Source organism: Vipera ursinii, assembly GCF_947247035.1.
Source record: "Vipera ursinii genome assembly, chromosome: 1".
Lineage (NCBI taxonomy): Eukaryota > Metazoa > Chordata > Lepidosauria > Squamata > Viperidae > Vipera > Vipera ursinii.
Window position 1 is genome coordinate 251256516 of NC_139512.1, and position 25652 is coordinate 251282167.

At 39.4% G+C, this 25652-nt stretch overlaps 1 protein-coding gene across 1 annotated transcript in view; it reads right to left on the minus strand.

Annotated features, from left to right (window-relative positions):
- PREP (prolyl endopeptidase) overlaps positions 1-25652 on the minus strand; it is a 66004-nt gene that overhangs the window by 30555 nt on the left and 9797 nt on the right. The window contains exons 3-8 of the mRNA XM_083356054.1: positions 23422-23555; positions 22562-22692; positions 22018-22227; positions 20485-20606; positions 13978-14083; positions 1214-1405 (exon numbers count right to left, since the gene is read on the minus strand). Coding sequence (XP_083212180.1) covers positions 1214-1405; positions 13978-14083; positions 20485-20606; positions 22018-22227; positions 22562-22692; positions 23422-23555 — 895 coding nt within the window. The remainder of the gene's footprint in view (positions 1-1213; positions 1406-13977; positions 14084-20484; positions 20607-22017; positions 22228-22561; positions 22693-23421; positions 23556-25652) is intronic.

The following is a 25652-nucleotide window of genomic DNA, read 5'->3' on the forward strand; positions in this document are numbered from 1 at the left end:
GTTGCCAGGCTAGGCAGCACCATTATTGTGTATAGCCTGGCAGCAACAATTTTGCAGGAATAAGAAAAACCCCGAACAAAACAAGTCCAGTAAACACCAAGAACACAATCACAGATATACCAATACCTGCAATGGAAAAGTGGCCACATGACCATAGCAAAATACAACTTCTATCAGTCTCAGACCCCTTTTTTTAAGGAAGAAAGTCCCATATTTAATACTTTGGACTTACAGTGAAGACCTCTTACCTATCCTGTTTTGGAATATTTTGGAGCAAGGTAGGATGTAATATAGGGGGTTTAGTACAATCCTTTATGGGCTAACCACTTCCAGAGTTTATGCTGGATTAAGAACAGTAATTGTGAATTTTAATATTATCAGGAATTTGAGCGTAAACCCATTTTTGTTACCAGAGCAATGAGTCACTTATGCTAAGTGATCATTTAACCTTTCTGTCTTATATCTTGATTTTGTATAAAGCATTTCATTACTATGTCATTGTTATATCAGGCAGAATCAAAAATTCACTTGACTGCAATACATTATTAACTGCTTTCAGCTATAATTATACCTTCTCAAATCAAATTTTGGAAATGACTAAATGGATTAAAGTATCGTGACACAATAGCAGGTTGGCCTTTTAATATCAAGATAATTTCTCAAATACGATCAAATGTTTATTATTATAATGATTAATTTTGAAGTTATATCATTTTGTTAATGATGCTAGTACATGCCGACAGTATATGTTTAATATATAATGTTTAAAAATATCTGAATGGACAATGTCCCATTGTATTTAGAAGAGTTAACTTCTAAGTTAAAAAAGATCAATATGTATCATGATAAACACCTATCACCATGTTTAGAATATATTTCTTCAGATAGATCTTCCTGAACATTGCAAGGATAAATTTTAAAACCATTACATCCCTCAGACTGCCTCAGATATTCTTGATAAAAACAATCAGGAGGGAGAATACTATCATTGTGTATTACTCATTTGTGAGTCATATAGCAATCACAGCTTCATAAAAATGTAAATGCACAATTATGATATTTGCCTCTCAAAAGTTTCTTAAGTTCAGAGGCTTTGCTTTAATTAATATGAATAATGTATAGCTCTCCACAGTTATCATAATAGTGCTATCTTCTTTTATCACAGATTATATTCTATTGTTGTTGCTGAAATATATAATTTAAATAATCTTACCTAGAACATCTTTTCCATGCTCAGGGATAAGCACTTTCCATTTGGATTCCTCAGGTTCAGTAAAATCAATGTTAATTAATCGATAGTTTGGAGCATGTCGGTTTGTCTTGAAGGTGAATATTGTTCCCTCATTGGTGACATACTCATATTCTGCATCAAAGTTGTCTATCAGCTTCACCCATTGCAAAAGACCTACATTAAGATAATAAAGAAATTTACTCTAAGAGAAATATGCAATGCTGGTAAATTATAAAATGTCTTTTACACTCTATATGAAGTTATTTACAAGTGCCATAACTACAAGTTACTCCTGAGAAAAGATAAAATTGAATTATGAAAATTTTACTGATTACAAAATCAGGATTCCATATGGCCATATTTTTTTATCAGAGTAGTTTAATATATTAATAACATGAGAGCATTTTAGAAGTTTTATTTCCATTATGGTCAAGAGAAGAACCTCTCATTGTTTCAAAAGACATGCCACTCTGGATAGGCAGGTTTTCTTTCAATTTTTTAAGAAGGTTACAGCAAATCTTCAAGTCATACACCTATATACAGATTTATATAGGGTAAGCCCCATTATGATCAATACTTCTTACTCCCAAAATGAATATCAAATCACAGTTTATAGAACTGTTTTGGGGTCTATCAGAGGCTTTAAATATTATTGAGAAATTTTATTTCTTCAATCCCACTTAAAACGTCTCTGATTCCTTGAACTGTAAAGTTGGGCAGTTAATCTGCCCTCTGGAACCAGCTGCCGGTGGAGCTGAGGACTGCCCCCGACCTCCGATCATTCCGCCGGGGCCTGAAGACCTGGCTCTTTCAGCTCTCGGGCCCAGACTGAGGAGGAATTTTTAATTTGGGGTTCTTTTTAACTGACTACAGGGTTAATTTAATACTTTTTAATTTGTTCTTAATTTTTGTATTTTGGATTTTTAATTCCCTGTAAACCGCCCTGAGTCCTCAGGGAATAGGGCGGTATATAAATATAACTAAATAAATAAATAAATAAATAATTAGCAGTTTAGCTAATATTTTGATATCTGTTGATATCCTGGACATCCTTAATAGCTAGTAGGATGAATAACTACAATTCTTTTCAGTTAATTATTTGAGCAGGACTCCCACGAGTACAAGTTAGCTTGCATTTCTGGAAAATAATTTTGTTGTGCCAGGAAAATCTTCTGCTCTTCTAACTTAGGTTGTTTAGGAAATCCCAGTTCATAATGGATATGCCTATTTCACTGTTCTTGAAGCACAACTATGTTTCTCTTTTCTCTACCAGCTAAAAATCAATGATATGCAATTCAATTATACCTCAAAATCTGCAGCAAAATTTAATATAATAAAAATTAATTTGGTGCACCATAGTATTATTGAACAGAATTTAATAGAATAACAGACAGAGATCTTTTAGACCAACTCCCTGCTCAAGCTGGAGGCCCTAAACCATTTCAGATAAGCGGCTGTCCAGTCTCTTCTTAAAAGTCTGCAATGACAGAGCACACACAACTTTTGAAGGCAAGCCATTCCACTAATTGTTCTCACTGTTAGGAAGTTTCTCTTTAGTTCTAGGTTGCTTCTCTCCTTGATTAATTTCCATCCATTGTTTTTTGTCTTGCCTTCTGTTGCTTTGGAAAACAGTTTGACCCCCTCGTCTTGTGGCAGCCCCTCAAATATTGGAACACTGCTGTCATGTCACTCCTAGTCCTTCTTTTCCCTAGACTAGACATTATGTTTATTTACCAGGTGCAGTATTATCTGTTTCTTATAAATGGGTTTAGGATCTCAACCTACACCACAACTTAAGATTTAATGATCAAAATTATACCAGCCGGAACCAGTGTTTGTTATGAATTTTAAAATGTTTTATCACTACAATGCAGAGTTTGTTCGTTTGGACAGTAAATATAAAAAGAGATATAGTTTGCATTGTGATAAAATATACATTTGTTTCTGAATTAAAAACTGGTTTTGTAAGAGATATGAATGTTTCTAAGAAAGGGTTTTCTTTCAGACTCACATTTTTCTATAATTAACTATAAATTTTATTGTAATGCTAACAAAAATATTACCTATCAGCATTTTAATCCTAAGAAACTACTGTCAAGATATATACATATTCTCCTATACAAGAGATAAGAATAAAGGTAAAGGTAAAGGTTCCCCCGCACATGCATGCTAGTCGTTTCCGACTCTAGGGGCCGGTGCTGATCTCCATTTCAAAGCCAAAGAGCCAGCGTTTGTCCGAGGACATCTCCATGGTCATGTGGCCGGCATGACTAGACGCCAAAGGTGCACGGAACGCTGTTACCTTCCCACCATAGTGGTCCCTATTTTTCTACTTGCATTTTTACGTGCTTTCGAACTGCTAGGTTGGCAGAAGCTGGGACGAGTAACAGGCGCTTACTCTGTTACGCGGCACTCGGGATTCAACCCGCCAAACTGCTGACCTTCAGATCGACAAGCTCAGTGTCCTAACCCACTGAGCCACCGCATCCCTCAAATATATGCAAGATTCAACATATATAATTTTATGACTGATATTAAGAGATTTCCTAATAAAATAGAAATTAAACAGCTCAAGCTAATTTTTTTAAAGGACTAAGGTTCTGCATTTCAATTTAAAATTCCTCATATTTGCCTAAAAAACTAGCTTCATATAACAGAATAAAATAGAATGTCAAAATATAATCATCAGTTAAAAAAGAAGCTAAATCAAGTAGCTAAAATAAAGCTAAAGTTAATCTTGGGAACCACAGGAGAACAATTGACTTGTGGTGTTTTTTTTGAGAGAGAGAGACAGGTATCAGAGGATTGATTTTAAAAAAATTCTAAAATATGCCCAACTGGCTCTAGTACTACTGATAAAAAACACTAAGTTGATGGAGAAACATAATAAATCAATTAAAATATCTGTTAAATGAATCAGTAAATGTAGCAAGGCAGTAATAAAAAAATGAGAACTCAAGAGAAAAATATAAAGAACTTTTCTTGGCATTAACATGGTAGAGATGTCCAGAGATACCCATGCAAATTTCTCCAAGGAAAGATTGCCCTCCAGCTGCCTTGTATTTACAGTAATCTGAAAAGGTACACATTTCAACCTCAAATTCTATTTTGCCCATTCCTTGCAATTCACAAAATGTATTTTTAATTCTCAAAGTTCTAGAAGCACAACTATAAACTATTCAGGGAATAAGACTGAGAGCATATAATACAGGTAACCTTCCAGTTATAGCCATTTGTTTAGTGATTGTTTGCAGTTACAATGGCATTGAAAAAAGTTACCGTATACTTATGACTGTTGCAGCATTAAAAATGGAAAAAGGTCCTGGGAACACAAGGTTCAAAAAACACTGATGTAGACATTTTTTTCTTCTGTACCCAAAACTATTGAAATCTATGAACGTTCTAGTTAACACAAATGCTCATACTGTAAAATACATTTACATTTGCTCAAATATCTACAAAATTACACTACATCATTCACTTGTGTGGCAAATATTACAATCAGCCAGATATACAGAAGCCTAAACAAGTATGAAAGATAGAAAAACTCAACCATCCATCACTTTCTAATACTCCACTGCAAATTAATAAATATGGCACATGTAAATCAGTACAAATACATGCAAATATGTCATAGTAACAATCCATTTAAAACTGTCAATCTGCCTTTTACAAAACTCATCAAGACATGCATGACAGCAAATTTCTTAACTGTTTCAAACTGCTTGGACGAGAAAGCCACTGTTTAAACTGCAGAATTATGATCGCACTCAGATAATCATCCAAATAATGATGTTGTGAAGCAGAAATGACTATATGCTTGTTTATTATTTCCTTCATTCTTCTACACTCAAGAATTATTATTTATGTACATTAGCAAACTCTTCCAGTGCAGCCCATAATACAATTCCAATTTACACCAAGGGAATATGCAGTAATTTGGCTGCAGATAGATTTCCAACATGTCTTATATCAGTACGTTTTATTTGCTTCTTTAGAATCGTACTAAAGTTTGCTAACTGAAATAATTCATTGTCTCAAGCAATGGCTTCGTATGTCACCATTTCTGTTGTCTCTTCCAATGTTAATTCCAACATAATTTAAAGTAGCTGAACAACGTAAGATTCAGAACATTTAAAGGTATTCCCTCACATAGCATACTGCTAAACTAGGGAAGTCAGTCGCACTAGATGCCATGACTATGACAATCTTGGACAGGCTTTACAGAGGACAAGTTCATGAAGAATACAGCAATATCACTGCAGGCCAATTGTTAAGGAAATTTTTTTATAGGATATCATCCCTCTCCTGTCCATATTTTCCACATCCTTTCTTTACGGAAAAGATTAACCTCTGTGTAAGTAAAATACTGGACTAGATGGGACAATCATCTGATCCAATGATCTTCCTTTTATATTGGCTTTTGACTAACTAGCCTCTTTAGAAACAAAATCCTAGCCTAGATAAATTACTAGACTGATGAAGTAGAATGTCCTTATGTAGACAGCCTGAAATATTTGAAGTGAAATACAGTACATTGTAATGATCAGGCCATTCAATTAAAGCAACAGCAATGTGAAAATAATGGATTGCACTATAATGGTAGAGCTATTTCAAAAGCATTCATACAGTGAAAATTCTTCGAAAAACTCCTAGAGGCCTAGTCCAATCCCAGTTTTGTTAAAATCTTGTGTTTCAATTTGAAAGTTATAATATGCCCTAAAACTGTTTGTACTTGGGAAGATTAAGAAATCTTCATATTCTTCTCCCTGTTTATCATACTGAACTCAGAAAGTTCTAACTTTGAACTGGTATGCTAAAAGATGCCAAGAGTGTTAGTGACCGATCAAGGAAGGAAGGAATATACTGAAACACTGTATAGTAGAGATGTCAACATCTAACATCTTAGAGCCTTACTTAGAAGAAGTTCGTACTTAGTTCTAGAACAGGGCTTTTCAACCAGTGGTACGTGTACCACCGGTGGTACACTGGCACCTGGCAGGTGGTACGTGGCTGTCCTAGAGAAGTGGTAGCGGGGGAGGGGAATGAGCTGAAGTGGCGGCAGCACCGTACAAGCCTGAGTGAGAGATGGCTGGAACTGCAGGGCTGACAGGGTTCAGCAGAAGCGCCAGGATCAGCGCCGGGCTCCAGCTGATCCTGGCAGTTCTGCTGATCCCCACAGAATCGCTGATCAGCTGGAGCCTGGCGCTGATCCTGGTGCTTACAACAGTCACTAAGCGAACTGTTGTAAGTTGTACCACTTTTAGGATATGGCAATATCCTAAAATATACGAGTACCAGCATTCGCCTAGCAAGGTGTCAAAAACTTGATGACTTCATACTTTATCACTTTTTTCCTTTTTTTTTCGTCATCAAGTTTTTGACACCTTGTTAGGTGACTGGTGGTACTCGGATATTGCCATATCCTAAAAGTGGTACAATGGGTGAAAAGGTTGCAAAGCCCTGTTCTAGAAGATGAAATTAGATGGAAAACCTACAGAAGTACTGGAAGCTATCAAAAAAAATCTTTAGTAAAAAGTCTAACTAAGCTATGCCAGCAAATCTGGAAAATAACACAGTAGCAAACAGATTGGAAGAGGTCAATCTACATTCCAATACAAAAAAAGGAGATTTAAGACAGAGTTATTGTACAATAATCTTAATTTCACATGCCAACAAAATAATGCTTAAGATCATCCAACACAGATGGGAGCCCTACATAGAAAAAAATATGCAAGATGTTCAAGTTGGCTTTAGAAAAACTGAGGAACAGGAGACGTTATTTCTGATGCACACTGCTAATTCAGAAAATCACAGAATATGAAAAAAGCTTCTCTGATTATGGAAAGGCTTGTGATTGTCATCACAATAAATTGTGGCATGTGCTTAAAAAAAGGGAAAACCCAGAACATCTAACTGTGCTCATGAGAAGCCTATATGCAAGCCAGGAAGCTATAGTATGGGCAGAAAATGGCGAAAGAGCCTGGTTCCAGGCTGGCAAAGCAGTAAGATAAAGTTGTAAAGGCTTCCCTTATTTATTCAACCTATATATTGAATATATATTGAGCAACTTGACGGCCTAGTGGTGAAACTTCCGCAAGTTAAAGGTAAAGGTAAAGGTTCCCCCGCACATGCGTGCTAGTCGTTTCCAACTCTAGGGGCCAGTGCTTATCTCAATTTCAAAGCCTAAGAGCCAGCGCTTGTCCGAGGACGTCTCTGTGGTCATGTGGCCGGCATGACTGGACGCCAAAGGCGCATAGAACGCTGTTACCTTCCCACCGTAGTGGTCCCTATTTTTCTACTTGCATTTTTATGTGCTTTCGAACTGCTAGGTTGGCAGAAGCTGGGACGAGTAACAGGCGCTCACTCTGTTATGCGGCACTCGGGATTCGACCCGCCAAACTGCCGACCTTCTGATCGACAAGCTCAGCGTCCTAACCCACTGAGCCACCGCGTCCCTTCCGCAAACTGGCCAGCAAATGAGATCCATAGGATTCCCATCTTTTCAACATTGCTTAATGAAATGGTACCTTTTCCATTGCTATCCTGCTAGCCATAGAATATAGAACACAGAATAACAAGTTAGAAGGGACCTCGGAAGTCTTCTAGTTCAACCCCCTAGCCATGGCAGGAGATCCTATACCATTTTGGACTTTCATTAGGCTTGATGGAATGGATACAGATGATCACAGAAAGAATAAAACAATTACAGAACAGAACAATAGAGTTGGAAGGAATCCAGAGGTCCTTCAATCCAACCTGCCACCCAGGCCAAGAGACCCAATAGCATTTCAGATGATTAGCTGACCAGTCTCTTCTTTAAAACTCCCACAATTTCTGGTGGCAAACTGTTCTGGTTAATTGTTCTCAGTGACAAGAAATTTCTCCTTAGTTCTAGGTTGCTTCTCTATTTGAGTTAAGTAGGTGGTCAAAAATGCTGGAACTTGTGTACTAGAATATATAGGCCTTACATAGTTTTGCTTCTGCTAAGCAAAAAGGAACACAATAGGGAATCTTGGAGAAAGAGAAGGACAATCTTTCACAGAATTAAGCATTATTAGACAGCAGAAATTGTTTCCCAGCTATCATTGAAATTTGCCAAAATACTTCTGTTTCAATGTAATGATAAAGAAACCCAAGACACTATCAGTGTGTCAGTAGAGACTGAACAGAAATCCAAGACACTGTCAGCAATCAAATGGAACGAGCATTCACTGGAAGGATAACAAGAGGGGAAACAGCTTGTATTGTATTACCCAACATACAACATGAACACAAAGGTGTAGAAATTGCCAATCTAGGAAGGCAAGTATTATTAAAAATATATCATAAAAAACAGTAATGATACAGCAATCAGATTTGTTCAGAGGAAGTAGAAAAGGGGCATTTACAGAATGCCTACAACAGTAACTGTGAGAGGATCTTGAAGTCCTAGTGGATGATCACTTGACAGCTAATACAATCCTGGCATAGAATCAAGATCACACAAAGTACTAGTACCACTTTGTAAAGCCCTAGTAAGACCACACCTGGAATACTGCAGCCAATTTTGGTTACCATATCACAAAAAAAGAGGTTGAGAGTTTGGAAAAAATTCAGAGAAAAGCAACTAAGATGATCAAAGGCCGGGAGGCTAAAACATAGGAAGAATGGCTGCAGGACTTGGGTTTGTCTAGTCCAGGGGTCGGCAACCTAAAAAAGAAAAAGAGCCACTGGGAACCGGTTCCATCACAAATTAAAAAAAGAGGGAGCCGCGTGCGTGTGTCCATGCACGCGCATGCGCAAAAAGGTTTTTTGCGCATGCGCGGACGCACGCGGCTGCCATTTTTAAAAAAATGAGATGGAACCGGTTCCCGGTTGCCCGATGGCGACGGCCCGTCTGCAAAGCTGCCGCTTTCGGCAGCTTTGCAGACGGGCCGTGGCAGCTTCCGCAAAGAGCGGCGCCCCTGCCCATTCCGAGAGGTGCGCGCGCACCTCTCCGAACGACCGGAGGTGCGCGCGTACCTCCGCGCGAATGGGCAGCGGTGCCGCTCTTTCAGGAAGCCCGCCGCGGCCCGTCTGTGAAGCTGCCGAAAGCGGCAGCTTAGCAAACGGGCCGCGGCAGCTTCCGCAAAGAGCGGCGCCCCTGCCCATTCCGAGAGGTGCGCGCGCACCTCTCCGAACGACCGGAGGTGCGCGCGTACCTCCGTGCGAAGGGGCAGCAGCGCCGCTCTTTCAGGAAGCTGCCGAAAGCGAAGGGGCAGCGGCGCCGCTCTTTCAGGAAGCTACCTCCGTGCGAAGGGGCAGCAGCGCCGCTCTTTCAGGAAGCTGCCGAAAGCGGCAGCTTCCTGAAAGAGCGGCACCGCTGCCCGTTCTCCGAACGACCGGAGTTGCGCGCGCACCTCCCCAAACCTTTGGGGAGGTGCGCGCGTACCTCCGTGCGAAGGGGCAGCAGCGCCGCTCTTTCAGGAAGCTGCCGAAAGCGAAGGGGCAGCGGCGCCGCTCTTTCAGGAAGCTGCCGAAAGCGGCAGCTTCCTGAAAGAGCGGCACCGCTGCCCGTTCGCGCGGAGGTACGCGCGCACCTCCCCAAAGGTTTGGGGAGGTGCGCGCGCACCTCCGGTCGTTCGGAGAGGTGCGCGCGCACCTCTCGGAATGGGCAGGGGCGCCGCTCTTTGCGGAAGCTGCCGCGGCCCGTCTGCTAAGCTGCCGCTTTCGGCAGCTTCACAGACGGGCCGAGGCGGGCTTCCTGAAAGAGCGGCACCGCTGCCCATTCGCGCGGAGGTACGCGCGCACCTCTCCAAAGGTTTGGGGAGGTGCGCGCGCACCTCCGCCCATTCGGGGAGGTGCGCGTGCACCTCTCCAAACGGGCGGTGCCACTCTCCATTTGGAGAGGTGCGCGCGCACCACTGCCCGTTGGAAGAGGTGCGCGCGCACCGGGCGGCTGGGAGCCGCAAGAGACGGCTCAAAGAGCCGCATGCGGCTCCGGAGCCGCAGGTTGCCGACCTGTGGTCTAGTCTAAAAGAAAAAAAAAAGAAACAGGGGAGACATGATAGCAGTGTTTCAGTATCTGAGGGGCTGCCACAAGGCAGAGGGGGCCAGGTTGTTCACCAGAGCACCAGAGGGAAGGACGAGAAACAATGGTTGGAAACTGATCAAGGAGGAAGCAACCTGAAATTAAGGAGAAACTTCCTGACAGTTAGGACAATCAACGAGTGGAACAGCTTACCCCCAGAAATTGTGGGTGCTCCATCACTGGAAATTTTTAAGAAGAGACTAGACCAGGGGTCAGCAACCTGAAACAGTGAAAGAGCCACTCGGAACCGGTTCCCTCACAAAAGGAAAAACTGGGAGCCACAAAAAAATGTGTGCGCATGCGCATACATGCGTGCATGCGCAGAACAGGGTTTGACTGAAGAGTGGAGCCAAGGCTAGATATGCACCTACCTTGCATATTTGAATTGATTGGTTGAACTTTTTTAGTCCCACTTTTTTCTTTTTTGGACTACACATAGCAGCGGACTGGGAGCCACAGGAGACGGCTGAAAGAGCCGCATGCGGCTCCGGAGCCACGGGTTGCAGACCTGTGGACTAGACAATCACCTGTCTGAGATGGTATAGGTTCTCCTGCTTCAGCAGGGGACTGGACTAGAAGACCTCCAAGGTCCCTTCCAGTTCTCTTCTCTTTTATTTGCGCAGCTATGTTATTCCACGCTCCCGCTGATACAGCCAACCCCTTCTCCTTGATATCCACTTTTTAAAAACTTGAGCAGATGCTGTTTGATATACTTTACAGGCAGCAATATGGGCACCAATATGCCCCCAAACACTCCCTGTATCACCTGTCAGGCTTTTTACTTCAACTGATATAATTTTTTTGAAATAATGTCCTAAGAAAATCTTCTTTAGTCCAAATGATAGGTTTTGAAAGACATTTATTGCCATGGAAGACTAAGATTAGTAACGTGCAATTACTTTGTAAAATATAAGTTATTAAGTTATATAAATATAAGTCATAAATTATATACTGTAAGATTAATTTTGCTTTAAGAGCTCTTCTGACAATTAATAGCTATCCTGGCCGTTCCGACAGCATTTATCTTCAGTGGCTGCTTAGAGATGAACAGATCATAGTCTTAGTGCACGTAACTAGATTCTGCACAGCAGCACTAAAGATTCGTTGGAACCTGATGAATAAACCATTATAGCTATTTTACTTCATTAATGCACCAAATATTTTGATATTATCCTTTGTTGCATTTTAGTATCTAATGATACTATAAACCTCCACAATTTAAGGACTAACATTATAATACAGCTTATTCTATGATTTTTTTTATTCAAATATTACAAAAAGATGACTAAGCTGTTCTACTCCTTCGCCACAGTCCACCAAGCCACATGACTTCCTATTAAGATTATACTATTTTTTTTATTGAAAAGTTTTAACATACAATTTATCTTTAACAATCCCCCCTCCCCCTCCCTTCTCCCTCCCCCCCTACCTCTCCCCCCTCCCCCCTCCCCCCCGACTTCCCAGAGCTAAATACAAGGTATATATAAAAAAAACAATCATAAACAACCATATACTAACAACCATAGACTCTAGAGTCCATCACTCTCTAGCTTATATAGGATAAGACAAACCTTAGTAATATTAAATATATATAGAAAAACTAAAATAGAAAAAGAAAAAAAGAAAGAAGACTTATTCAAATGCTACATGAAACTTCTTAACCCTATACTTGTTCTGGATAAACTCAATCCATTTTCTCCATTCCATAATATAACGTTCTTGCGAGTGATCTTTCAAATAAGCCGAAATCTTCGCCATCTCTGCCAGGTCGGAGACCTTTAAAGTCCACTCTTCTATGGTCGGCAGTTCCTCTTTCTTCCAATACTGACCTATCAAAAGTCTTGCTGCCGTAATTAAATTTAACATCAACTTAGTGTCCACAACCGTAGCATCCGTAATTATTCCCAACAAGAAGAGTTGCGGACAAAACTTTATCCTTTGCTTAAAAATCTTCTGCATATTCCACCAAATTTTTATCCAAAAAACCTTGTAAGATTATATTCTTTTAATTTGAAAAAAAAACCAGAAGAAAAAAAAGAGATACCCTACAAAGTTTGCATGCACAACAGGCAAGACTAAGATTTTCAGACTCTTGAGAATACAGCTTCACACCAGACGGAAAAGACTGTAAAGAGGACAAATAAATTAAAACTTGAGAGCCCATTTTCCTAGCAAGCAATCAAATGCATGACACGTAGAAATGAACCTTATGTTTAGCCTGAGTTTTAAAGCCCTATTTCAAAAACAGACAGCTTGAGAAGTGACAAGAATATTATGCTACATCCTCTTCCCACTTGTTTCCCTTGTGAAGTTTATTTGTTAAGGTTGGTACTATACTCGGAATGAAAGCAAATTAATCTTCCCAAACTGCTAGTATGTAATTAAGGCTCGATGGTCATATATCATACATTATACACCAACGGACTGTGTCTATCTTTTCAATATTAGTCTGCAAATTGCACTTTTCGCCATGTGGTTTTATCAGTTCGATAAAGAATGTAACTAAGTTCACAAGATGAAATGGCAGAGTACAGTGCAATAATAATTACGAAGCAATTCTTCCATTATCTCCAGCCAACATGCTGCCTGAAAAAGGAAGCTGCATTCCAACAGATATTTGAAGGTCATCGGGGAAAAGGCTTTTTCTATATGCTACCACCATGAATAGACAACAGGTAATTTCTATGATGAGAAAGTAAATATAGTATTTTTATCTTTTAAATCCAGATTAAAATTCAATTTTGGAATCACAACTCATTTGAAAGCATTATGATTGTAGATGTGTGGATTTTCCTACACAGTTGTAGTCAACTAAGAACATTTTTTTTCTTTCACAGTGCCGGGCATCACATCAGTCTTGATTTGGTGGGACATGTACAACAAAAGAAATTTCCCACTGCTATCCCATTTTCAAGAACATAGCTTATTACTGGTTAAAAAAGGAAAAGAAATGAGAGATAAACTGTTTCTTAAATTTTGACCATAGTCCTCAATTTACAACAATGCATTTAGTGACTGCTCAAAATTACAACGGCAGTGAAAAAAGTGACTTGTGGCCCATTTTCACACTTACGACCGTTGCAGCATCCCCATGGTCATGTGATTTACATCTGGATACTTGACAACTGACTCACATTTATGACAGTTGCAGTGCCCAGGAGGGGGTCACATGATCCCCGTTTGCAACTTTCTGATGAGCAAAGTCAGTGGGGAAGCCAGATTCACTTAACAACCATGTTGCTAATTTAAGAACTGCAGTGATTCACTTAACAAATGTGGCAAGAAAAGTCGTAAAATGGGGCAAAACTCACTTAACAAATTTCTCACTTAGCAACATAAATTTTGGGCTCAGTTGTGGTGCTAAGTTCAGGCCTACCTGTACAGGAAACCCAAATTAATAGCCTGATTGGAGGAAGAGGTTATATCTGATTGTCCATTCAATGCGAAAGGGATCTTTTGCATACAGTACATAACATTGGCATTATGGATGAGTGAAACAGCAAATGGACTTTGTCTATTACTTCTAATTCCTACTACATAAAGGACGAAGATATAATTATGTTATTAAGATGTTATTAATATGTCTTGAATGCTGATTTGCAATATAATAATTGGTTGCTATAGGTCAGTTACATTTATACCGATTCAAGCAATCAAGCAAAGGTTTGACGAATGTAAAAAGGAGTGATCTTACCTGTTATATTACTTGATTCCTTCAGTAGTTTACAGTACCACAATCGGTTCACTGGATCACATCCCTCCCGTATAGAAAGCAAAGCATATTGCCCGTCATCAGATACCTAAGCATCACCAAAATTAAAGCAATGTCAATAATAGAAAAAAATACCAGCAGCAAATAATAATAATAATAAACAAAAAGGTCTTGGAAGCACTAGCTAGTTTCAGACATAAGAACAAGTCAAAACACGATACCTGTCTTTGATAATGTTCTGTGTCAGAAGGTTGCAACATTTACTGGAGCCCTGGGACAAATACTTGACAACAAATGTCACTTGCAGAGGGAATGGATATTAGAACTGGCAACATCCAATTTAATTTGCAGAAGTCAATGCCACATGAGACTCTATCTCTCTGAATAAAATATGCCTCGAAGTAGCAAATAGACTCTAGTGAGAGCTAGAAGAAATACACTAAAACCATTATTTCAGCTAATCTAGCAAAATCGACTGGCTGAGTTCACATGACATTAAGCCAAAATGTGGTTTATCTGAATTTGTGTTGGTGTGCTGTGTGAACTCAGTTGCTATCTCTTCAATAAATTAATCATGTGTAATATGATTGGGAGTCAAGCTATTCTCCAAAGGACCTGAAAGCAGGACAAGAAGCAACGGATGGAAACTAGTCAAGGAGAGAAGCAACCTAGAACTAAGGAGAAACTTCCTGACAGTTAGAACAATTAACCAGTGGAACAACCTGCCTCCAGAAGATGTGAATGCTCCAACACTAGAAGTTTTTAAGAAGAGACTGGACAGCCATTTGTCTGATATGGTATAGGGTTTCCTGCCTGAGTAGTGGGTTGGACTAGATAACCTCCAAGGTCCCTTCCAACTTTATTATTATTATTAATAATATGCAGTATGTCATTCCTGTCCCTGTGTGGCCTTGGGCTCTCCAGAATTTCTAATCTGAACTTGGATCCTTCCGCAAGTATTTTTAAAAGCACCGAAAGCATCTAATATCCCCAATGTAAAGTTCATACTGAATATTTATTCTAAGCTCACAGTGCCTTCAGTTTATCAAAGCAAAATTGGTCTTTGAAACATTTCACTTTTGTTCAAGGGTCCCTGTAGCATATTCCTCATTGTTCCCTGCTAGACTGGGGAAGAGTTGATAACAGTTTGCTTAATGTGATTCCCAAAACCACCTCTTAATATAATTCTGCAATGTATAATACAGGTGGAGTGACAATTAAGTCTTTTTTTATCGCTACGACAACTTTTCATCAATTCATTTGAGAGTACTAAGGAATTTAAGAGCATCAAGAGAAAACGTTGTTGATTCTATGTGGAAAAACCCATCTGGAGATATTTTTCATGTGAGATAAAGAAAGAATGAGCATTATTGGCCCACATGCACACATGCTTTAGCACAGAGGTCCCCAACCTTTTGGTCACCAGGGACCAGTTACGTGGAGAGAGGCTTTTCTATGGACCAGAGGAGGTGTGGTTTTGTGTGTTGCCTGCATCCTGTGGATGGGGCTTTGCTCGTTTGTGTGGCCCGGTTGCTGGCATGCCATGGCCCGGTACTGGTCCATGGATCGGGGGTTGGGGACCCCTGCTTTAGCAGATACCCTCCTCCACTTCACTTATTTGAATAAGTGAAAAGCAACGGTATTTGTCCCACATTCTTGCATTTCCCCCCTCCCCCCTATGGGGTTTGGAAAACTTTCATTTATGGGATGCATTTTTGCAGTCCTCCCAAGAATGCATTGCCAAAAGTTTCCTGCACATTACAGGTAGTCCTTGACTTACCACCTTTCATTTAGTGACCGTTCGAAGTTACAATGGCACTGAAAAAAGTGGCTTACAACCATTTTTTACATATATGACCATTGCAGCGTGCCCTTGGTCACATGGGCCATTTGGACGCTTGGCAACTGGGGTCATATTTATGACGACCGCAGCATCCCGGGGTCATGTGATCACCACTTGTGACCTTCTGACAAGCAAGGTCAATGAGGAAGCCAGATTCACATTACAACCATGTTTCTAATTTTACTTAAGGATTGTGGCAAGACAGACTGTAAAATGGGGCAAAATTCATTCAACAACTATCCTGCTTAGCAATAGAAATTTGGGGCTCAGGTAGTCGAGGACTACCTGTATTAATTTCCAACTGCACAGGGTTTGTTTTTTATTATTATTTTTTAAAAAAGAGTTAAAACAAAAGTAGGCTGAAATATTCAGTCTTTCCCCACCAGTAATACCAGGGCATTATTTAACATCCTTCAGTCTTCAGAGCCAAATTTTAAATGGAAATAAAAGGTTCCCTATTTCTAACTTGCTACATATATTCTGCCAAAGTTATAAAATTCGTAACCCAGATACATTTTTAATGAAGTTCCTTTCTATTGTCATCAACACACGTCTAAGTGTTGCTTAAAAGTTTGTGAGCCCCTTTGTTTTAAACCATTTCCCCCAGCAAATAAATGAATATATGTAACATTTATGACTCATTTGTTTAATGGGTTTTATTTATTTATTATGTAATATTTGTAACTCATTTGGTTCTATTTATTTATTTAACATATCATATTTAGTAGTGGCCCATCTCCCTCACAGAATGACTCTGGTCAGTTTATCTAGTTTTAGATAAACTTCTCTTAGAGAAGAGATTGTGCTTTACATCATTTTTATACAGAATTATTTAAAATTAAAAAAGGGCTTACAAACTTTTAAGCACCACTGAATGCCAAGAGGAAGCAAAGAAACAGGGAATTAGCAAATAGGGTCCTTTTGCAAAATCTGTGATGATAAGGTATAGGCTCAAAAACGAACCTCAAGATATTCCATCATCCTGAATCAAGAGGGAGACAAATCAAGATTTAGGGATCAGAGATCTATGAACTCATCACAACATCAATGCCTTCTAAGTACAGCTCTCTATATATTCTGAAATGCAGGTAGAGAGGATAGCAGCTGAGTCAGTGGTGGGATTCAGATATGTGAACAACCGGTTCTCTGTGTGGATGCTGCTTCCGGAAGTCCATTCTGGGCCTGGGCAACAAAAAATTAGCTACCAGTTCTGCCGAAGTGGTGCGAACTGGTTGAATCCCACCACTGAGCTGAGTGTTCTGTACATAACAGGCACCAGGTTAGACAAAATTATTCTATTGATTTGCAGGGTTCTTTTCATTAAAATGCTCTTCCCCTTCTTCCAAGACAGATTCAAATTTCCAAACTAGGCCTATTCTAGAAAATAAGATTTTTTTAAAATTAAAAACACTGAGGGAAAATAGGACACTGGGATTTTTCTATTGATTTTCCATCAAAATACTAACTACAGCTAATCCTGCTTAGCATTGTTTTGAGATCAAACAAAGGAAGCTTAGTACTGTCCCATTTTCTTTGTTTAAGCCTATACCACAATTAAGGTGCCAAACAAACAGCCCTGTGTGCAGAGTCCTACTAAATATGATAGGGTTTATCCAATCATCTAAAGAGGGCTTGCTAAAAATTCCAGCCCTAAGTGTAGATCAGAAGTCAGGACTTTTTTGTCACAGCCATTGTTCTGTGAAACATCTTCCACGTAGAAATATACTTGGCACCTGGTCTTCTGGCATTTTGAAAGGGGCTTAAGACCATTGTTCTTTAGTGGAACGTAAGACCAGAACGAGGATTTTGATCTGCTATTTAGTTTTTTAAAAAAATGTAATATTAAGTTGGTTTTAATTATTCTCTACCCAGAGAGTGAAATAGAGTTAGCCTATAAATATTAATAATACATATTTCATATCTTGTTTTCCTCAAGTCTTAATTTTCCCAATACTTGGTTTCCTTCCAAGCATTTTGGTCCACTGATCCTGACTACCTCCTTTATCTGCTGCTATCCTGTCTAGTTTCCATGCCTTCTTTAGGGTGATTTCTCATTCATCCTGTTATCTTGACAGTGCTACAATTCAACTGGTCCAAGAACGCATGTGTGAGGTTTTACGTTCCAGCACAACTGTTCTATTTCCTCTTCTGGAAGACTGCCTGAGGAGATAACCAGTCTGTCTGTTTTTACTCTTCAGAATTCAAAACATTCATGAAAATCTAACGTATCGTTACTGTACAATGCCATCCTCGAGATTTCAACCACCACTGTTTGTAAGTGTTTTATAATTTCATTACATTAGCTCTGTCTTGGGCTACTGTATTTAAAAGAAAGATCCACCCAAGCTATTCCTTTGCGCTTTACAATAAGTGCTTCTAGATAAAGAAATAAGGGTTTTACAATAAAAACGTCTAAGAAAAACACACTCATTGAAAGTTGGATGCTTTTCTTGAGTTACTTGAAAAAGGACCAGGGTAGAGGAAGAAATATTTATAGACTAATCTAATTATTCCAATTTTATATATTATATTTGCCCAATAAGTTGATTTTCTCTATAACAATAGCATATATAAGACAAGTCCATTTAAAATCACCTTCACTTGATTCATATCATTTTCTAGCGCTACCTTCTGGGAAGTATCTCAAACTCATTCCTATTTCCAATCAAATACATTTGCTTCTAGCTAGAACTGCTATAAATGAGGAAAAGGTTGGTTAAAAATGTAAGTCAAGATCAGCTGGGCTGATCTTCATGAACACCTAATCATAGTTTTGTTGACTGCAGCATAAATAGTTTGACAAAGTCTTGTTCCAGGATGTTCTTTTCTATTTTCCAATCTAGTCAGATCGTTTGGAATTCCAATACTGTAGTCCTCCATTCAACTTCTGACTGCTTAACTTCTGAAGTTAAACATGATTGTTCTGGTGCTCCCAGCTGCTAAGCCAATAGCTGTTCAGGAATCTTTGCCCTTTTTTGTAAACTTTTTTAAAACAGAAAGGCATTACAAAAGGTAAGTGTTGGGTATTTTATTCTTTCCTATAAGGAAATCAAGACAATGAATGTGGCTCTTCCTAAACATAATCTCTTTCTATCCTATAAGAATCCTGGAAGTTAGGCTAACTAAGCTAAGGAATGATGGTTAGCATCATGGAGCATGTTAAGCCAAAATATGGCCTGGCTGATACATAAAGCAGTGACAGTCACAGGGTCATTCAATGAGGTTCACAACTAACTATGGCTTTAAAGCTTTCATTTTACATAAAAAAACATTACGTTTCATGGGAATCTAAAAGGCACAGACTGGAAAGAAGGAGAGATTACTGAAATGCAATGTTATTTTTCCCCCCTCTTCTTTTCAAATGAGCCTGATTCCAAGACTGCTTGGGCAAGTCCCTACATTTTTCTTGGCAGGGTTTTCCAGAAGTGGTTTGCCACTGCCCACTCACTAGGGCTAAGACAAAATGACTAGATCAAGATGGGACTAAAATGTATGGTTTCCAGGTTTCTAGCCTGATGCTTATTAAATTCATAATATTTATCCATAGTTCTGTTGGTTTTCCCTTTTACATCTAGTGTGTTATTTATTTATTTCAATTAATATGGGCATCCATTTCAATGTTTATTCTCATCTTATACACAATATGCAAAGGTTTTCAAACGTCTTAAGGGTGTGTTTAACATCACACATCTTATGTGGAATTAGCAATCATTTTTCCAATATTGGTAGTCAAAATTTGTCAGGAATAGAACAAATAATCAGGTCTGACAGAAGGCAAAGCAAGTGCCTTTAATTAACAGTTAAGGCTGCAAGCATAGGAACCACCTGCTGCAGATATACATAATCAAAAGTTATTAATTCATTCACATAAATATATACCTTGCTGGGCAAGCTCCTGTTATTACATCACATTTAATATATTTAGCAAAATAAGACATGGTGGAACTTGCGGTCCAACAATATCAAGGATTTATGAGGTTGTCTTCTCCTGGAAAGTCATTACAATCCAGTTGCTGCAATAAGATGCTTTTGTACAGCTTCATTAGAAAACACAATTTCGCTTTTTTAAAAAATGGACCTCTAGATTCTATAATTATACTAAAAGAATTATGCTAACTTGATAAAATAAAGTTTGTGATTATTCTCAATACTGAATGTGATTTTTGAAGGAATTGATGCAGACCTCTTAACCAAGTCATAAAGTCAGCTTCTTAAAGAGTTTTTTTGGCCAAGCCTTCACGTTAGTCTTCTGAAACTAACAGTTCATTTTACCTATAGTATTGCACTAAACATCTGAGGAGTCGGTTAAGGCCACCAGGAATTCTTGCATCAATAGGATGTAGCAAGAATAAAATGTTAACATGTACAATTTTGGGAGGGTTGACTATAGATAGTGCATTGCTGTTAAGAACTATCCAGATCCTGGTGCTTGGCAGTTGCAGGAAAAATATATAGAATCTATCAAAATGGTGTATATACTAATGACCTCCCATCCAGCTCTTATAACAAAGAATTATTCATATCATATTTGACTAATACAAGAGAAAGATGAAACAGACCCTCAATAGCTGGGTCTCTAAACACAGTTTATTTTACTTTATCATCTACCAATATTCTAAATAAATTGTTAAAAGACTACGTCATACCTCAACTCCACCCATCCATTTTGGTTCATGAGGAAATTCGGCACATAAAACATCTTTCGACTGGTCAGTTCCCAGGACGTGATAGTATAGTTTCTGGTGCAGATTGGTTGATGTTTCAGTCCCTGGGGGAAACAGCATATTTGATTACATGTATGCAGATTATCCTTCAAAAGCATCAGTGATAAGAATTTGCAACTCCTACAGAGTAAAAGCTGTTTAACCTGAAAGGTAACAAATGTATGTAATTCATAATAATTACCAGAAATACCAGCCCTACGTGCCAAAAGCTTTTCTGTGGTCTACAAGAATAATTACATCATTATATAATTATATCACTACCTAAGTATAATATCTTCACATTATTTGCTTGACTTAAAGGTGAGTTGCCATATTTCTTATACTTATGTATTTACTTGTTAGGGAAGTGAAACATCATTTTGGTTGTAACTTAAAACCTCAGTGGTTTCAGGAATGTGTTAGCAAATATTCAGTCAGAATGAAAAACCACAGGAGCCAAGGAATCTAAGGTGATTTATAGGTGATTACCTATAAAGCCCTAAATGGCATGGGTCCGGATTACTTACGGGAGCACCTGCTGCCGGCATCAACTTCCCTTCGTCCTGTGCGCTCCCACAGAGAGGGCCTCCTCAGGGTGCCGCCGGTCAGAGAGTGCCGGCTGGCGGCCCCCAGGGGGAGAGCATTCTCTGTGGGTGAGCCAGCCCTTTGGAATCAATTACCGGTTGAGCTCTGGATGGCTCCCGACCTTCGCTCTTTCCACCGTGATCTGAAAACCTATTTATTTGAACAGGCCGGCCTGGTCTAATGGGTTTGGGGTATTTTAATTAGTAATTTTTAATTATTTATTGTAATAGGCTAGTTTTATTTAATCTGATTTTTTAACTTTTGTATATTGTATTTTTATTGTATTTTTATTGCCCTGTACACCACCCTGAGTCCTTCGGGAGAAGGGCGGTATAGAAAATAAAGAAAGAAAGAAAGAAAGAAAGAAAGAAAGAAAGAAAGAAAGAAAGAAAGAAAGAAAGAAAGAAAGAAAGCAAGCACTGGAAGAGAAGACAGACCAGGGAAGAAGGGAGGCAGCAGGCTCTGCAGGTTACCCCTAAAGTTCAGAAACTTGTCTTGAACTAGATACAACAGAGGTCCCCAAAGGTTTTGGCACCAGGGACTGGTTTCATGGAAGACAATTTTTCCACAGACTGTGTGTACGTGTGTGTGTGTGTGTGTGCAACCTAGATCCCTTACATGTGCAATTTACAGAAGGATTCATGCTCCTATGAGAGTCTAATGTCTGATGATCTGAGATGGAGCTAAGGCTAGCACTGGGGAGTGGCTGCAAATACCTATGAAGCTTTGCTCACTCACCCGCCCCCCACCTCTAGCTGCACGGACCGGTTCCTACCAAGCCACGGACCGGTACCAGTCTGTGGCCCGGGGTTTGGGAACCCCTGAGATACAGGACACAGATGCTGAAGGTGAAGCTCAAATCCAATAAAAATTTTAATGCCTGCCACTCACCATCACTTTTGCCATCGCTTTTGGGGTAGGAATTGTAGAACATGCCTCTGCCATCGTGCGTCCAAGCCATACAACTGAATTTTACCATTTCCAAGATGTCTGGAAGTTCTTCAGCACTGTCCACCTTCATAAATTTAATCGTCACCCAGTCTGATCCACTGGAACTCAAGCCATATGCAAAATATTCACCATCTTCACTGAATGCAAAACCTGCAAGTTATTTACACATTGTATGAGTGATATTTTCTTTTAGATCATTGTTCTGTTTAAATTTTTCGAAGTTGGTGTCTCTCCAGATGTGTTGGTAATACAAGTCTCAGAATTCTTAACAATCATAGTTAAAACCTACACTATTTCATTAATACATAAGCAACAGATAAAAGTTCTCAAAGCTGGATGTTCTTCAGATGCACAGAAGTTACATTTTTGAGATTGTCCACAGACGTATGTGTTGTGATTTGTGACAACTTTATTCGTAACTCAAAGGAGATGAACTTTCACAAATGTCCCAACTGAAGCATTCCAGAAAACCTGTTATACCAACCTCGTAAAGCCACAGTGCCATCATCTGAAAGCTTATTAGGATCAAGAAACACTCTGCCATCAGTATCCAAAGAATCTTGCACATATAATACTCGTTGGTTCTGAAGTCCAGAATTATAAAAGTGAAAATACCTAGAAGACACATGTGATGCTGTTCTTAATTTTAAATACAGCCAAATCTAGATGACAACATTATCCCAGTAAATAATTTCAAAAGCAAGCACACCATAGATATAACTACTGTGTTTTCCCGTAAGTAAGACCTATCCCGAAAATAAGCTCTAGCTTGATTTTTGGGGGTGGGCCTAATATAAGCCCTACCTCCAAAACAACCTCTAGTTTTGGGGCAAGGCGCATGGCTAAAAATCAAGCTAGAGCGGGATTGGAGGGGTGGGGCTGCCCCACCCACCCCGCATCCACTTACCATTGCAGCCTGCCTCTGTTTGCCAGCCCAATTCTTCTGTGGCCTCCCCCAGCCTGCATTTCACAGTCAGAGGCCTTTTCGGAAGGCCTCTGCAGCCAACAACAGAGCTATGAATTGAATCCATAGCTCAGTTCTTAGCTGCAGAGGCCTTCTGAAAAGGCCTCTGACTGCGATATGCTGGCCGGGGAACGCCGCAGAAGAAGTGGGTCGGCTGAGCGGGGCTGTCGGTGAGTAGAAAAGACATCCCCCCCGAAACTAAGACTTGGCGCCACTTTTGGAGGAAAAAAAAAAGACCAGGTCTTATTTTTGGGGAACACGGTATTACTATATTGAGACTCAGTGAACATATGTCACTTCAACCACAATCCTCAGCATTACAGCAACAATTCTGACTATGAATCAAATCAATTGCTTGCTGACCTATAGTCTTGACATACCTTTTCCCTTTCTTGAAGTGACAACTATACTTGGGATAGTCATATAGTTCAGTCATTCGCTCTTTAAATAACCCTCGGACACTGCATTGTTCAAGGAAGGGCACCGTTATTTTATTTTGGGCTTCTACAAATGCCTAAGGAAAAAGTAACACAATATATCCAATTAGACAAGCATATACGTCAATTTGAATAGCGAAAGAAATTTTATGTGCCGATTGTGTATAATTTCACTTCAAAACTAGAATAGAATGCAACTCATCCATTATTTGAGGAAGACAGTATTTCAGGTTATCAAAAAGCAAACATTCTCCACTAGTCATAATAGTATCCTAATAGTATCCAAACTAAATACCCAAACTAAATTGGTCACCTAGTTTTTTGTACACAGGAACAACTTACCCAGTTTTCTCATTATCTATCATGCTTTTTTTCCAGCATAAAAATAAGGTGGCACTGTTTTTTGCTGTAAGATGAATAGACCATTGCAAAAACTATCCCATTATTTTTCACTGACAATTCTACATTTTGTTCCTTTTTCAAGTGCCACACCATACAACACCAAGGGGCTCAATGAAAGGACTCCAAGCATATTTTTATTTGAAAGAGGTTGTATTTTTACATTTATATATTTACTTTTATATTTTCTGGGTGTGCTGATCAACACACCCAGAGTGAGCAAATTAGTGTTAAGTGGTATTATTAACTTAATAGGTTGAAGCCAGCCCTGACTCAGAAAATGCTGACACCAAAGAGCCTGCTTTGGCAGTGCCAGACAGGTTTAGCCCAAGGAAGTTGTGAGCATGCAAGCACCTGAGTATGATATGACTAGCAGCCATCAGTAGCAGCTGCACCTGCACTCAGAGGATTGAGAACAGGAGCTGGGTATCCACCCAGGTGTGAACGTGCCATGTGCTGCAATGAGCAGAACAATGATGCAAGAGCATTCCTAGTCTTCAGTGGGTTGACTCCAGGGGTGGTCCTCGCTTAACAATCACTCATTCAGCAACCTTTCGAACTGACAAGGGTGCTGAACAAGTGATAGCTACTTGTACTCCTCATACTTACATCCGTTGCAATGTTCGCATGAGCGTCCGTGCTACAATTATAGCAATGCAGCATCCCACAGTCACATAATCACCAACTGTGGTCTTTGCAGGGTTCCAACAAACTAACTTTATGGGAAACCAGAAGGAGGTCACAAATGGTGTCTATGTGATATCTTCAACTAAGAATTTGTGATGATTCACTTAAGAAAAGCAACTGAAAGTCTGGAATTTCTGTTGCTGAGTAGGGTGGTCATGTGATGTCACACTTTATTTATTTATTAAATCTATATGCTGCCTTTCTCACTGTTGGAGATATACTGAATGCATCACTTAGCAGTAAAAAATTCCAGTCCCAATTACAATCATTAAGTGAGGACTATGTGTACGTAAGAGCCACCACAAGCCTCACCTACCTCTTGACTCTATACCAGGGGTAGGCAACCTTGGCTCTTTTATGAGTCATGGACTTCAACTCCCAAAATTCCTGAGCTGTGCTGGCTCAGGAATTCTGGGAGTTGAAGTCCACGACTCATAAAAGAGCCAAGGTTGCCTACCCCTGCTCTACACTTGAACCTAGAATTCTTTGATATCCTGAAACTCTGCAGTTCTGATCATGGGTCATCTGCCAATTTTCCTATGGCACTTAGACCTTAGGACTACAACCTGATTATACCTCCACCTGCTGCATTTGATTCTGGCCACTTGAAAGGAATTGCATGCAAACTCTCCATGTATTGGGGGCTTTTTCTGTATCATGTGTGCACTTGTACACACCCACTGCCTACCACTGCTTGTATTTGTTTAATCTTATGTAAAGCTTCTTGCAAACTACTTTTCTCTCTGCATACATTATGTCTAACCTGGAACAGGACATAATACAAATATGAGTTCAAATAGCTTTATTATACCTTTTTTATTGAACTTTAACAGCTGCAACATACTTGACCTATGTTAAGCATATTTGTGTAAGAAGAGAAATTTAATTCACTTTAATTGCAACGTAGAGTGCTTTTAATACAAAAATTAATTACTGGTTTTGTGAAGAGAGGTATACATATAAAGCTTCGTGCATCATCTCACCCAGGTGTTCTTTATAGAGGAAAAAATATAGAAGATGAAGACAGCAAAACCATGTACGGTATTAATTTTTGGACAGCCTAATTCATTTCAAAGTAAGTTTTGTTG